Source organism: Pyxicephalus adspersus, chromosome 4 (assembly GCF_032062135.1).
Source record: "Pyxicephalus adspersus chromosome 4, UCB_Pads_2.0, whole genome shotgun sequence".
Taxonomy (NCBI): Eukaryota; Metazoa; Chordata; class Amphibia; order Anura; family Pyxicephalidae; genus Pyxicephalus; species Pyxicephalus adspersus.
Genome location: NC_092861.1, coordinates 86,226,753 through 86,239,370, shown reverse-complemented (window position 1 = coordinate 86,239,370; position 12,618 = coordinate 86,226,753). Strand labels below are relative to the sequence as shown.

General features: G+C 35.8%; 1 protein-coding gene across 1 annotated transcript in view; it reads right to left on the bottom strand.

Annotated features, from left to right (window-relative positions):
- Positions 1 to 9,830, bottom strand: part of RSPO3 (R-spondin 3) — a 45,387-nt gene extending 35,557 nt beyond the window's left edge. The window contains exon 1 of the mRNA XM_072408869.1: positions 9,008 to 9,830. Within this exon, the coding sequence (XP_072264970.1) occupies positions 9,008 to 9,104 (97 nt within the window). The 5' untranslated portion in view covers positions 9,105 to 9,830. The remainder of the gene's footprint in view (positions 1 to 9,007) is intronic.
- Positions 9,831 to 12,618: the final 2,788 nt, after the last annotated feature.

Below are 12,618 nucleotides of genomic sequence, written 5' to 3'. Positions count from 1 at the left end.
CAAATACTGCATACTACAACTGTTAGGGGAGATGACCAGGGACTACAGAAGATGGCCAGAGACCACAGACAAGATACAGTAGATAGATAGAGACTGCAGAAATACAACTGTAGATAGTCAAAGACTGCAGACATACTATAGTTAACGCCCGTAGACTGCACACAAGCTACAGCAGATGGCTAGAGAATTACAACTGTAGATAGTTAAGGCCTTCAGGACATGCGGTAACAAAGACAGCAGACATACTGCAGGATGTGACCAGAGACTGCAGATATGCTATATGAAATGGGCAAAGATTGGATACAAGAAAAAGTATTTTGGGTCCAAGTAGCTGATAATAATGGAGCAGCCAAAGTTACAACTAATTGTGTTTTCACTAGAAAGATAGACATTTTTGTACACTTGTACAACTTTTGTATCAGACATGAGATGCTCACCACCTGTTCCACCTGGATTGAACAGCAGATTCACACAGAAGACTATTTACCGTGGGACACATCATATGATACTTTCCTCAAACACAGCCATTTATCTGCTAAATTGAGCTACACAAACACAGCCATTTATCTGCTAAATTTGTTTATAGTGTTGGAACCTAAGCATAAACATAAATGTTCTGGTTGTGCTAGCATGTCCAAATGCCCTCCATGTATGTAGACCATGGTGACAAATGGAATGCTATCAGCACATCAGATGTTAAATAAGGTGCATTTAGAATTACAAAGAAGGAATAGCAAATGCCAAGAAATTATTAAATCCATGACAATTGCTAAACAGTTGAAGGTCTTACCTTACTTTCTTAATCAGCTCATGCGATGTAAGTCAAGTCATGAATGACATCAACCTATTTATACATTATTGTGTAATGGTAAAAGTGATGTGGATTATGTATTGGGACTGTGGTGGACCATTGGGACATAATGGTAGTGTCAGAGAGTGAAATCCAGGTATACCATGGTCTTTCTCTTTCATGTGCTCCTTTTTTGTTATATTGCATTACCTTTCTGATATTTAATTACACTACTTCAACTAATCTTTGTAGTTTAACACTGAAGATCCATTCTAACTTTTTTATAATATGTGGTTAGATGCTAAGCTTTGATCATCATGCCAAGGTGGCAGAACATACTTTTTACCCCTTTACAGTCTTTAACATTTTCACCAAATGTTTTACTTTTTGAAATGTAAGTGTATGTTACATAGCCTTGAGTAAGGATTGCAATTGCTTTAGATGAGTTCTATTTCCTAAAGATCTGAGTCTCTTTCTAAAGATCTATTAAAAAAGTATTGGGTGCTAACATTTCAAGATATAAATGTAAGGAGTTTACTTGGAAATGAAAAACTTCCTAATTGGCAATAAATAGGTTAATTTATTTAAGTCAGCTAGTCAGCGAAAATATTTTATGCACTTACAACTTTCTATCTGTTTGTGTAGTAACATTCCAATGTATTTTCAGTAAACCCAGTTATCGGAATACTGAGGCATACCATTTTATAGTAAGTACAACAGGTCTGGCCCAGAAGACGCCACATCATTATAATTCATAAAAGATATTCTTGAAACCAAGACCGCGACTATAGACAAGGAATGATATAGTTGGAGAGTGTGTTCTAGCCGCACTATGTCTGAAAGGCGCCTTTAGGATCACCAATTTGGGCGCCGTGGAATGCACCAAATAGACTTAAATACAGTTTCATTTTACACATTCTTAAATCAATGGAATAATAAATCCCATTCCTTTTATGAGTAAGGTCTGAATTATAAAATTTCTATATACAATACAAACTAATAAAAGGTCAAATTCTGAAATTATCAGTGGTCATAATCAAGCATTTTTATTAATTTATTTCCATAATTAGTACTTTATTATTAAAAAATACCTGCATTCCCCAATACGTCGATTTATCAACTGATCCTTACACAGATGATTTGAAATTTATAATCTCAGATCAGAAGTATTCCTATTTAATTTATGTCTGTTCAAACCGACAATAAGTAATAAACCAGCATAAAGAACTAAAAATAAAATATTCTTGCTAATTGTACATATTCTATATATAAAGGAGAGCCTTGTTATTTCCAATATGCTGTATCCCTTAGAATAAGCAGTTTGTAATACCTTCAGTTTAGCTTTCAATACATGGTACACATAATGAAAAGGAAAGAGAGAGAGAGAGTGTGTGTGTGTGTTAGTATGTAATAAATGAGAAGGTCCGGAATGGAATCCACATGTTAATTGTGGAATGTAGCTGAGTTGATCTCTTGCATTGAGCCAGCAAGAAGACATTGCATGTTACAGATGGGGAGGAAAAGGCTTGGAATTTTTACTACCTCCTAAAATTAATGCATGGAAATTTATAATGGTTCTTAAGCAAGTTATTCTAAAACAACATAACATTTTTCTACAGTGCTTATAGGCAATAGCTTGCAGACCAGATACTTTCCACATTTTTGTCCCAGCATTGTATATTGTAAGGATCCTATGAATCAAGCTAGGCTAGTTTGTACAGCATTAATTTAGGAAATATATGGGTGCAAAACATGTTGTGTTGGTCTCATAAACCAGAATGCATTTTTGTTTTGTGCCAAGTATAATGGGTGATGTATGTACGTCAAGACAATCATGTCCCGTATGTAAGTATGTGAAGTATCAGCAGAAGATTCTCTATATTGCTCATTATGGCTATATAAAGGTAGACATTTGGAGCAGTATTCTTCTACGTGAGTAAAAAAATAAAACCTTAATAATAAGTAATGCAAAACTAAACTGCTCGTAATAAAAGCAGAATTCATTTTTCAGTATCTACGCACAGTAAACTGAAATCTCTCTGTTGTTCCTAGGTTTTATGACTTTGAACATTGGCTATTGTTTCAGTGATGCATTGCCTTTAACTGTTTTTCCTTGACATATTATTTTGTCTTATACATGAAAATATAAAAAAATAAATAAACAAGCGTGTGAGTGTGTATGTATATATATATATATATATAAGCTTGTGCTGTTCATTGAAGCTAGTGTTTACTATGTACTTCCTGATATGGGTCATCTAATGTCAAGTATTTCATGATGTGGATGCTTTTATTTACTCAAAAATTGCATGTAAAAGTTTTCCTATTTTGTTTTTTTTCTAAATAAATTAAAATATTTAGTGATGTTTGCTTACATATTATTTGTTAAACACCAACCCGTAAACTCATTAGCAGCTCCCCTGGGTGAATTGTTTAGAATCTGGGATAGAATTAAAAGCCATGGCATATCTGATATGGTCACCCAAGTCATACCTATGACCTCCTTAGGGGTGCTTCAGGTGTCCAGGCTGAGACTGTCCCAACCGTCATCAGTGATAGTCAAACAGGTTACTCTGCACCCATTCAAAAGTGAGGAGATACATGGCCTCTACATTGCTGGGACCAGTTGCAATTCTTCTCTTGCACCACTTTAACTTTTGTTTTTTTTTAGACTTTTCTAATTGAAGAATGAAAACCAAGGATTCTGATCATTTGAAAAACCTCATGATATCTATATCCCTTGACTACCCAAAACCCTGGTTTAAAGCCTCTTAAAGTTCAACAATCAGCCTGATAATTACAAACATTACTTGAAATCCGGAGAATCATTTGTACTCATTGAACTCTGTTTGGCCAGCCAGATACTTAACTCTGAAAATAAACATTCAGAAATAAACCCGAAATTGCCAAGAAAGAAGTACATATTTGGTGTATCGTTCTGCATTGTGAGGCATGACACACCCGGTTTATAGAATTGGAAACCGGTTTGGAAAATTATTTATTCAGCTGCTCCATCAAAAATTATATTATCTTATGAATGTTTAATAAGAAGGATACACTGAATATAAATTTATCAGTGACTTTTCTGGTCTATTTTTTAGTGTGAAATATTGATTTGGTTAGTTAAAAAAACCTCTTTCCACTAACATTTCCCCTAAGATGAGTTAAAGGTGTCTGCTTCACTCCTGCTCTTCTCTGTAGGCAAATATACAAATTTGGAAGCTGTGTCTATGGAGGTAATGGGGTGCGTTCCTCTTAATTCCTATTAAGTGGACCTTTTTTATGTGGGCAGACATTTTTTGGCCACCATGGCTTTGTATCCAACCCCCCCCCCCACTACATGAATATTGCTAGAAGTCATGGTATCTCAGTGACCCCCATGAATATTGCTAGAAGTCATGGTATCTCAGTGACCCCCATGAATATTGACTTCTGATGATATATATGTATATATTTATATATATTTTGGAATTAAAGCACCTTGTGCACAAATAGTATGCTTAAAGGTTGTAAATAAAATGTCTCAAACTACACCCAAACCTAAATTCCACTTTATTTTCACCGGGGGGAATATTCATTTTGCAAATAATATTACCACTTGATCTACTAATTAGTGAACTGCTTCAAGCAAGCAATCTATGAAGACTTTCATGGTACCATGATCCTAACCCAGGTCCATGAATAGTCATTTATGGGTTTTTTTTAAAACTTTTATCCAGGGATAACATAATAAGTTCACCCCAAACCTCCCTCTCTGCTATAGCACCTGTGCTAGCATTATTGTCTCTTTTACCTTGTTTCTGTAGAAGAAACAGCTTTTATTTCCCTCTCTGACAACCAGATTTGTATTATTGTTAGAGGGACATCTAGTAACTACTTATTTCTTTTTGACATATGTACAGCACTGCATATTATTTTGGCCCTATTTAAATACTGTTTAATAATAATAATCTTAATATTATTAATATTAATAATAATAATAATAATAATATGCAAGGCCACCTTCTGCCCCCCCCCAAAAAAAAGGTGCCCTTTCCATAAATACCATAAATACAGTATGTGGACACTGTGGATTTTTTATAGCAAAACTGGGAATGTGTATGTACATTTGGATGGGGGGTGGGGGTGGGGTTGATAATAGAGGTTGAGTTCTATAGTCCAACAGGAAACAGTGACATTTAGTATACTTGCATTGTTTTAAAAGATATAAAATATCCTTTATTAAGGAGATGTATCAAATATGTTTTGAACTGGGATACCGTTTAACACTACATCAGCTGCAGGTGCAAGGAGTACTGTAATAAAATACTGATTGTAGTACAAAAAAATCAAGCATTTGCTGCACCTACTATTTAAACTTTATGAAAAAAAGTACTTTGATGAATATTAATGCAAATTATCACAACTGTGCCTTTTATTACTAAGAAATCTTTTTTTCTTCTGTGCCTTGTGGTTTTCTGTGTATCAGGATGGAACACAATTTCAAATAAATGTATATTTTATTCCATTAATATGCTATTTGAATTATAAATGTGAACTGTGAGCATTAGTGCTACACACTTTAAAAAGTAAACTGTGAGCTTGTAACAAGGTTTATGGCCATTAAAATTCACCCCCTTGCAATGCAGAATTGGTGGTACCTGATTTTCCCACAATCAGTCACTAGAGGGGGCTATAAGACACAGAATTGATGGCAGGGACTCAGTTCCATCATGTATGTGGTCACTGTGATAAGGACAGTAGCAGTGCTCCTGCATTTTTTTCTATTATTACACACTACAATATCACATGTGCTTGTAGAACATAGGAAACAACTAAGGATTCAAACCCATTGTTACATAACAATATACCAGGCTTCATTAGGTAAAATAACAGTCTACTTTGTTTATTTACATTAATAGATAAAAAATTTTCCAACCTCTGAAATATTTCTTTAAAATAAAGAACTCTGCAAAGTCAAAAAAGGGCACCAAGGACAATTCAATTTGTTAATGATTAAAAATAAATTGACATGTGGCACAAAGGATGGTGATGGAGTTTGGCACTTGGAATTATAGACATATAACTTTTACCCATCATCTATTTTTTTTTTTATAAAAAAAGGGTTAAAATGCAAGAGTTATTTTTTTTATTAATATTTGTCTCCCTTATAGCTATTGTTATACATTCTGTGTATATAGAATATTATAATGCACTGCACAGTGCATTGTCTATTTATATAATAAGCATTATAGAAATGTTTATCCATTTTGTAACAAGTGACTGTCTGCAATCTGACACTTGTCTGTTCCTATCCACACCATTCCCCAAACTTTTAGAATTTTCCTAAGGAACAATGGCACAGTCACAGCCCTATATATTTTATTTTCTTACATTCTGGGGTCTAAGTACACAACTTTTCTATGAAGGATTTGTGATAGTAAAGTGTTTAGTGAATTGAATTACCACTAGGAGTTAAGGTGTAACTAAAGACAAAACTTTATTTTTTTTACAGAGCAGAAAATAGTTAAACCCATTGGGAAAATCCACCCAATTAGTCCTGGGGACAACTATCACTAGGAGTACAGAGTAGGAATAGGAGTACAGTGGAAATATTCCAATAGGAACACATACACTGGTGATAACTATCTGAGAGGTACAGTTCCTAATTTGTATGTATCTCTCATAAGAAACCTAGGGAATAGTCTACTATGGCATACATGGCAAAAAAGAGGCTTTTACCTTTATTTTATCCCAAACCAGTTTTGTCTATTTAAAGACATCTAGCAATATATTGCAGTTTGCCTTACCTAAACGGTGTAAAACTGATTAACCAAATGAATTGTGAATCTGTCCAACATTATACACATTTTACTTTCAATAATTCATTATGCATTATTTGCACAGGTTTGGCAAAACGAACAGGAATTTGCTTTTCACATTACAGGATAATGTAATTAATTAAATCAGCCTCAGTGTATCTGCATGTGTATCTGATGAAAGTACTGAAACAGCAATGTGGATCACAATTAATTTGATGGGTGAGACATACAAATAAAAAGTTACTAAAAATAAACAGGCAATATATTTATTTGTAAGGTTCAGGTATAATATATAAGTATTGGTTGTATTAGTATTTGAACATATTCTGACAGCAGTATAACTTCTAGCACCTGGGCTGATTGACTGAAGGAGTTAGGTAACTTCACACCATACAATGTGTGAATATTTACTTAAATTACCTAATTGTGTGCAAACATTTGTAAATATTTCTACAAATGACTGTGTTGGGATTCCCAGTCCTTTTTAGTAAATCAGCCCCAGCATCTCTATAGGATGATGAGATGATAACATGAGCCAGTAGGACTTATCTCCCAGGCACACATGGCTCTATCATTCCCAGCACACTGCTTATTAAGAAAAGTCTGGAGATCTGATCAGTTAGGAAAGAAACACGTTGTTCTTGCCTGCTGGAGGGCACCACTTCCCTCGCATAGACACTTTCCACCCTTATGTGCCATCTGTAAGCACTTTGGTGGAAACACACCAAGATCTCTTGCTGAGCTAACAAGTCAGGATAAAACATGGACCTTCCATGTTAGGGGGAAGAGGAAACATGGACTGACAAAGAGGGGGTGCAGTACACATCTAAGGGGGATCACATAAGTGTATCAAATATTCTAGGGGAGACTGCCAGGAATTTCCTGACCCTTATTACCACTATCTCTGATTGACATGTGCCTTCACCAGAACCACAGATGATGACAGCACTAGGTAAGCCTTCCTTGGTCTGCATTTTATGACCCTGTAACCAGCCAAGCTTATCAGTTTGTCTTCCCTATTGAAATCTAAAGGGGGGCAGGTAGAGAAATCTGCTAGATCTCTAACATTGGAATAAACCCAATTATTGTAACTAAACTCCTTGCATATAATAATCTCCAGATCTCTTTCCAGCAGCCAAGGGGTGTGTGAAGGAGTAAATCAGATATCTAGGAAAAGAGGTATGTGCTGGATAACTGCAAACATTTGTATGGATGGGATCCTCTCCAGGCAGGCAACCTTAGAGGCATTCATGCAATGATTTGGTTTGTAATAGGATTTGTTAGCGAGTCAAGAGACATTCCAATTACAAACTAATTACCAGTGATCACCAAGATGTGCTGAGCAAATAAACTTAACTCATGCAATACCATGTCTTTGTTGTCTTCTGGAGACATTACAAGACTTTGCTGATAGTGTTCCATCAGTGGTAGGTATTAGCATAAACTGAGCCTAAGGGATAAAACTAAGTTAATTCTTCTAAATACCAGTACATAGTAAATTGAGGCTGCCAAAAGGAATGGACGATTGAATAAGCTATGAAGAGTATAGGGGAGCTGGCAGGATATACAGGGTTTATAATAGGAGTACACAGCAGATTCTATTAATCTGTGGCTGAGTGTCTTCTACTGGTGTGGTCCTAGCTGGGCTTAATCTCAGTTCAAATTGCATGGATCCATCGGTCATAAGGTGAACTGTGTATGTTTCACCTATTAACCAGCTCACTCCACATAAGACAAGCTCCATATGTATGTGATAAGAAGGGTCGATTTAATTTAAAATAAAATGTGATTCTCTACCCCTACATATGTCTGACTGCAGGAAAACTATCTTACTATATTCAGTGATGTGTACCTTGGTTAGATTGTCCATCTTTCCATAGTATATTTTAACAGGGCTCTGAATGTGATATATTTGTACTAGTCACAGCTAAACTATAAGTGTAATCTTCAGTGAAGTTATATCATGAATTTCCTTATTAGCTCTAGTTGATGGACATAATATAGTCTACAAAGCATTGGCTGACCGCAATATAAGAGCATAGGACATGTGCTTCTAAACACCAGGAATCAGAAGTTCATTCCTGTACAATGAACCCTATGATATGCTCCATCACTAGAACTTTATATTAATTAGGAAATTGCAAAAGCACCATTACTCAGAGGTGCTAAGTATCTAGTACTTCTAGATACCAAATGTCCTGAGTTTATTAGGATAGACTTAATTCTTCTAATTGCAAAAGTGAAGCTATAGAAACTTGAAATCTGTAGCTATAGGCAATTACCCAAAGAGGCAAGTGCAACACCTTACCCATCCTAAAGATTTGTGAAACTCAAACACAGTGCAATGGAGCTCCAGAACTCCAAAGCCACACAAGTCACATTCACAACAGGTGAATGCTTGAACAATGACACTTACTTCTTCGATGTCGCCTCCCTTTAGGGATGTGTTGGCTCTCAATGTATTCCAAGAAGTTCACAATGATCAAACACAAAGAAAGCAGTCGCAATTGCATAGTAACCTTGTAATGATTTCCCCCCTAAGTTCTTTAGTGTGGAGTGCAGTGTCCTCCAAAAATTCTTCTTTTCCCAGTGATCCAAAAAAGCAAACACAATCCACAAGGACTTCCAGAGATAAGTCCAGAGGACAATTAGTGAAACAGGATGATAAGAACACAAGGCTGTTTGTGCATTGTGAGATAGGCAGAAGAGTACCTTACAAATGATGGGGCAGAGTCAGCAGGCAGGCTCCCCAGCTGGGATGCAGGTAGCATATTGGGTGGAGGAACCTAAATTCTTGGACATCCAGATAAGCCACCAGAAACCCAACTCCAGCACGCATGTGGTGCTGGTAATCCTGGGATCATCTGTCACTTTCCAAAAAACCACAAGGGTCAACCCAGCCACCTCCTCTAGGTGATGTGTCCTACACAGGCAGAAGATCCATCAGAGATCCAGTCTCACCTATAGCCATCAGGGATCCCACAGCAATAAAACTTCACAGGTATTCTGAAGATGACAGCCTGGTGCCAGGGTCTGGAGAACTTCACATCCAAACTTTTCCCAGAGTACCATCCAGAGACAGAGCTATGTCCTCCAGCATCAGAGGGTGGTCTGTCTATGCAGAGCTATGCACTGGGAAGCAGATCACAATGCAGAGGTGCACTTATTGGGGGCAGGTTACTGTAAATCATCTGACTCCCCTATTACTGCCCAGTCTCTCTCTCTACAATCCCTGGCTGCACACTGTTAGGACTGGCTGCTTCTGTCAGACTCCCCTTACTACACCGATCATGTCACTGATTTAACCTCCCCCTATCCCTCTCTCCCTGCAAACCCCCTCCTCTTTTTAAAAGAGAGTTGAAGATTAAGTGTGCAAGTAAACTACAATAGGAGGTGGGCAGTGCTAAGGGGGAAAAGTGCTAAGGGAAAGCCAAACCTAGTCTGTAAGCAGTTCTGGGTCGAATTAGCCCATACAGAGAGAGAGAAAATAAAAAAAGCAGTTTGGAGGTTGCAGAAAAATGTTTAGCATACAGTGCACTTCCTAAATCTGGGATGCCAGACAAGTTACCTAGAATGGCACATATAATGCCAACTTCATACCAGCATGAAAAATGCATGAAAAAGACAGAATTGGCTTTTAAAGTTTTATTCTAGGTAGTTTGGCTTTTTATTACTGGCTGTCCACAGCTTGTATTCTAATGGTCTCTTTACACTTCACACAATATGTGGCTGTGCTCACACTTCTGTTAACTGTATTTATTTATGAGCATGGCTGACTGCAACACCAAGGAGGACTTAACATTCTATAGCCTTAATGTGTTTAAGTTTCAATTAGGTACAAAAACAAATACTTCTGAAAAAATGATAAATGTGATTGGCTGTGTTTAACAAATATAAATATGGCTTTTGTTAATTATTAGTTATTATTATATTGACAAGTAGTAATCAATAGGCTGGTTTTAACATGATGAATATGATGATGAATATATTTAGATTGACCTGTGCAAACTGCAGAAAGAATCATATAAGTGTCACGTGAATATTCAGTAAAATCCAAATCATTACCAATATTTCTTTTGATAATTCCTGTTGACAACTAAAAATAAAAGTAGCAAAAATAGTCTGGAATGCTGACTGAGCTTGTTTAAATCCAACATAGGCGAGGAAATATATCAGTACAAATGTTGTAGTTCTTGTGTGCTGTTTATTAGCTATAAATGTTCATGTGGGACAGAATGTCAGACTTGTATATAACTGATTATTCTTTAATATGTGAATGGTGGTGTTGCAGTTTTTGTGTTCTGGTTGCAAACATCCATTCCACTTCATGCAAAGACAAATAGCAAACAGTAAACGCATAATTCTACCCCGAGAGGACAACAACTGTGCTTCAGACAGACAATTTATTTAGTTTAAGGTTAATGCAAAAGGGAATTTTTTTTTAATTATGGATAGAGTACGCAAGTATAAGAACCTCTGCCAAGTTTAATTTGCTGTCTGTATCCCTTTTGAGAATATTTATCCTATTTGTCCTTGTTACCACTGGCAAAACAGATGTCTAAAATTTGTCACAAGAATAAGAGTTCATAATAAATAATTCAGTGGGGATGTTTGTTGCAATGACAACTGTCTAACATTTGAATTCCCTTTACTTTAAAGAGATTTCCTTTCATTTCCAGTTGTACATCCAAGACAGAAGGGAAACCTCCCTGGCAGGATACATAAGAAAGAAAACTGTAAAAAATAAAGTTTTGGCCATACATATAGATCAATCTTTTTTATCCACTGCACATATATTCCTGAGAACCCCATTGATGTCCGTGACTGATGAAATCTTGCTGTGTCACCTATTAGAATAAAATAACCAGTGAAAGTAAAGTTTTTATTACCGGTATGTGAAAGAGAAAAAGTAGCCTACAGAAGCTGTGAGTTGTGCAATGTCTCCCATTACAAACAAGTCTATGGCTACTTTTCACTAATTAAAGTAAATTGGAAATCACATTTAGAAAGGATGTGTAAATTACCATATTACTGACAATTAGGTGTAGTCTGATGCCCTGGGGCTATGCTTGGGTGAAAACTGCCCTAAGCAGGTACTTAGTAATACAGTGTAGAATTAGGAAATAATTTAAAGGTAAGTAGGATTAGGAAATAATTCAAAGTTAAGTATAATAGCTGTTCAGCTCATATAGGTTAGATTTAATTATAGGAACTTCCTGAACGGAGCCAGATCTGTAAAATCATTGACATCATGCAAGAAACATATAAGGCAGATGCTATGTAGAGTTAAAAAATGGCTATGCGCAAAAGATAACAATTGGTCATTTCAAAAAGATGCAGTAAATATAAACATTAAAAAAACTGTGGCAATATTGAATATATAATTGACTAAAACATTTTTAAACATTTTAACATTAAAAATGAGTCTGAAGGTAAACAGCTTCTGCTGGAGTGACCTCATAATGCTTTGTACACATATATACAAATATTTGCATATTTGTAATATATACTGTGTATATGAATGTGTAGCTGGTATTAATATTCCTAACTTCCTTCTAGAAATGTTACTTACCTAAATCTGGATATAAATACTTTCTGATTCAATGACTATAAACAAGTGTGGAGCCAATAAAGTCAGAAATACAATTCTGCATACATTTTACTGTTCAGCAATTCATAGTAATAGGACCATTTACTAAACATGACAACCAGGCAGTATCCATTTCCAGGTCATCAACCTAGGTATTTTTTAAAGCACACACTAATCTCTATACAATACAAACTTTCATTTATGCATGCTATACATTGTACATATGTCCAGATTGTCTTATATGAGTATAAACATCATGTTGCTTTGTAGTAAGCATGCCGGACTCCTATTTTATTTGATTGGTACTGATTTACTTGTTTAGTGTCCACTCTTTTTTGGAATGTGAGAAAGTAATTGCCAAATAGTCAGTTGGAAACTTAAATTATAATTATTTTCTGAAGAGTGCATCCAAATTCCAGTCCAAGTAATGACACTCT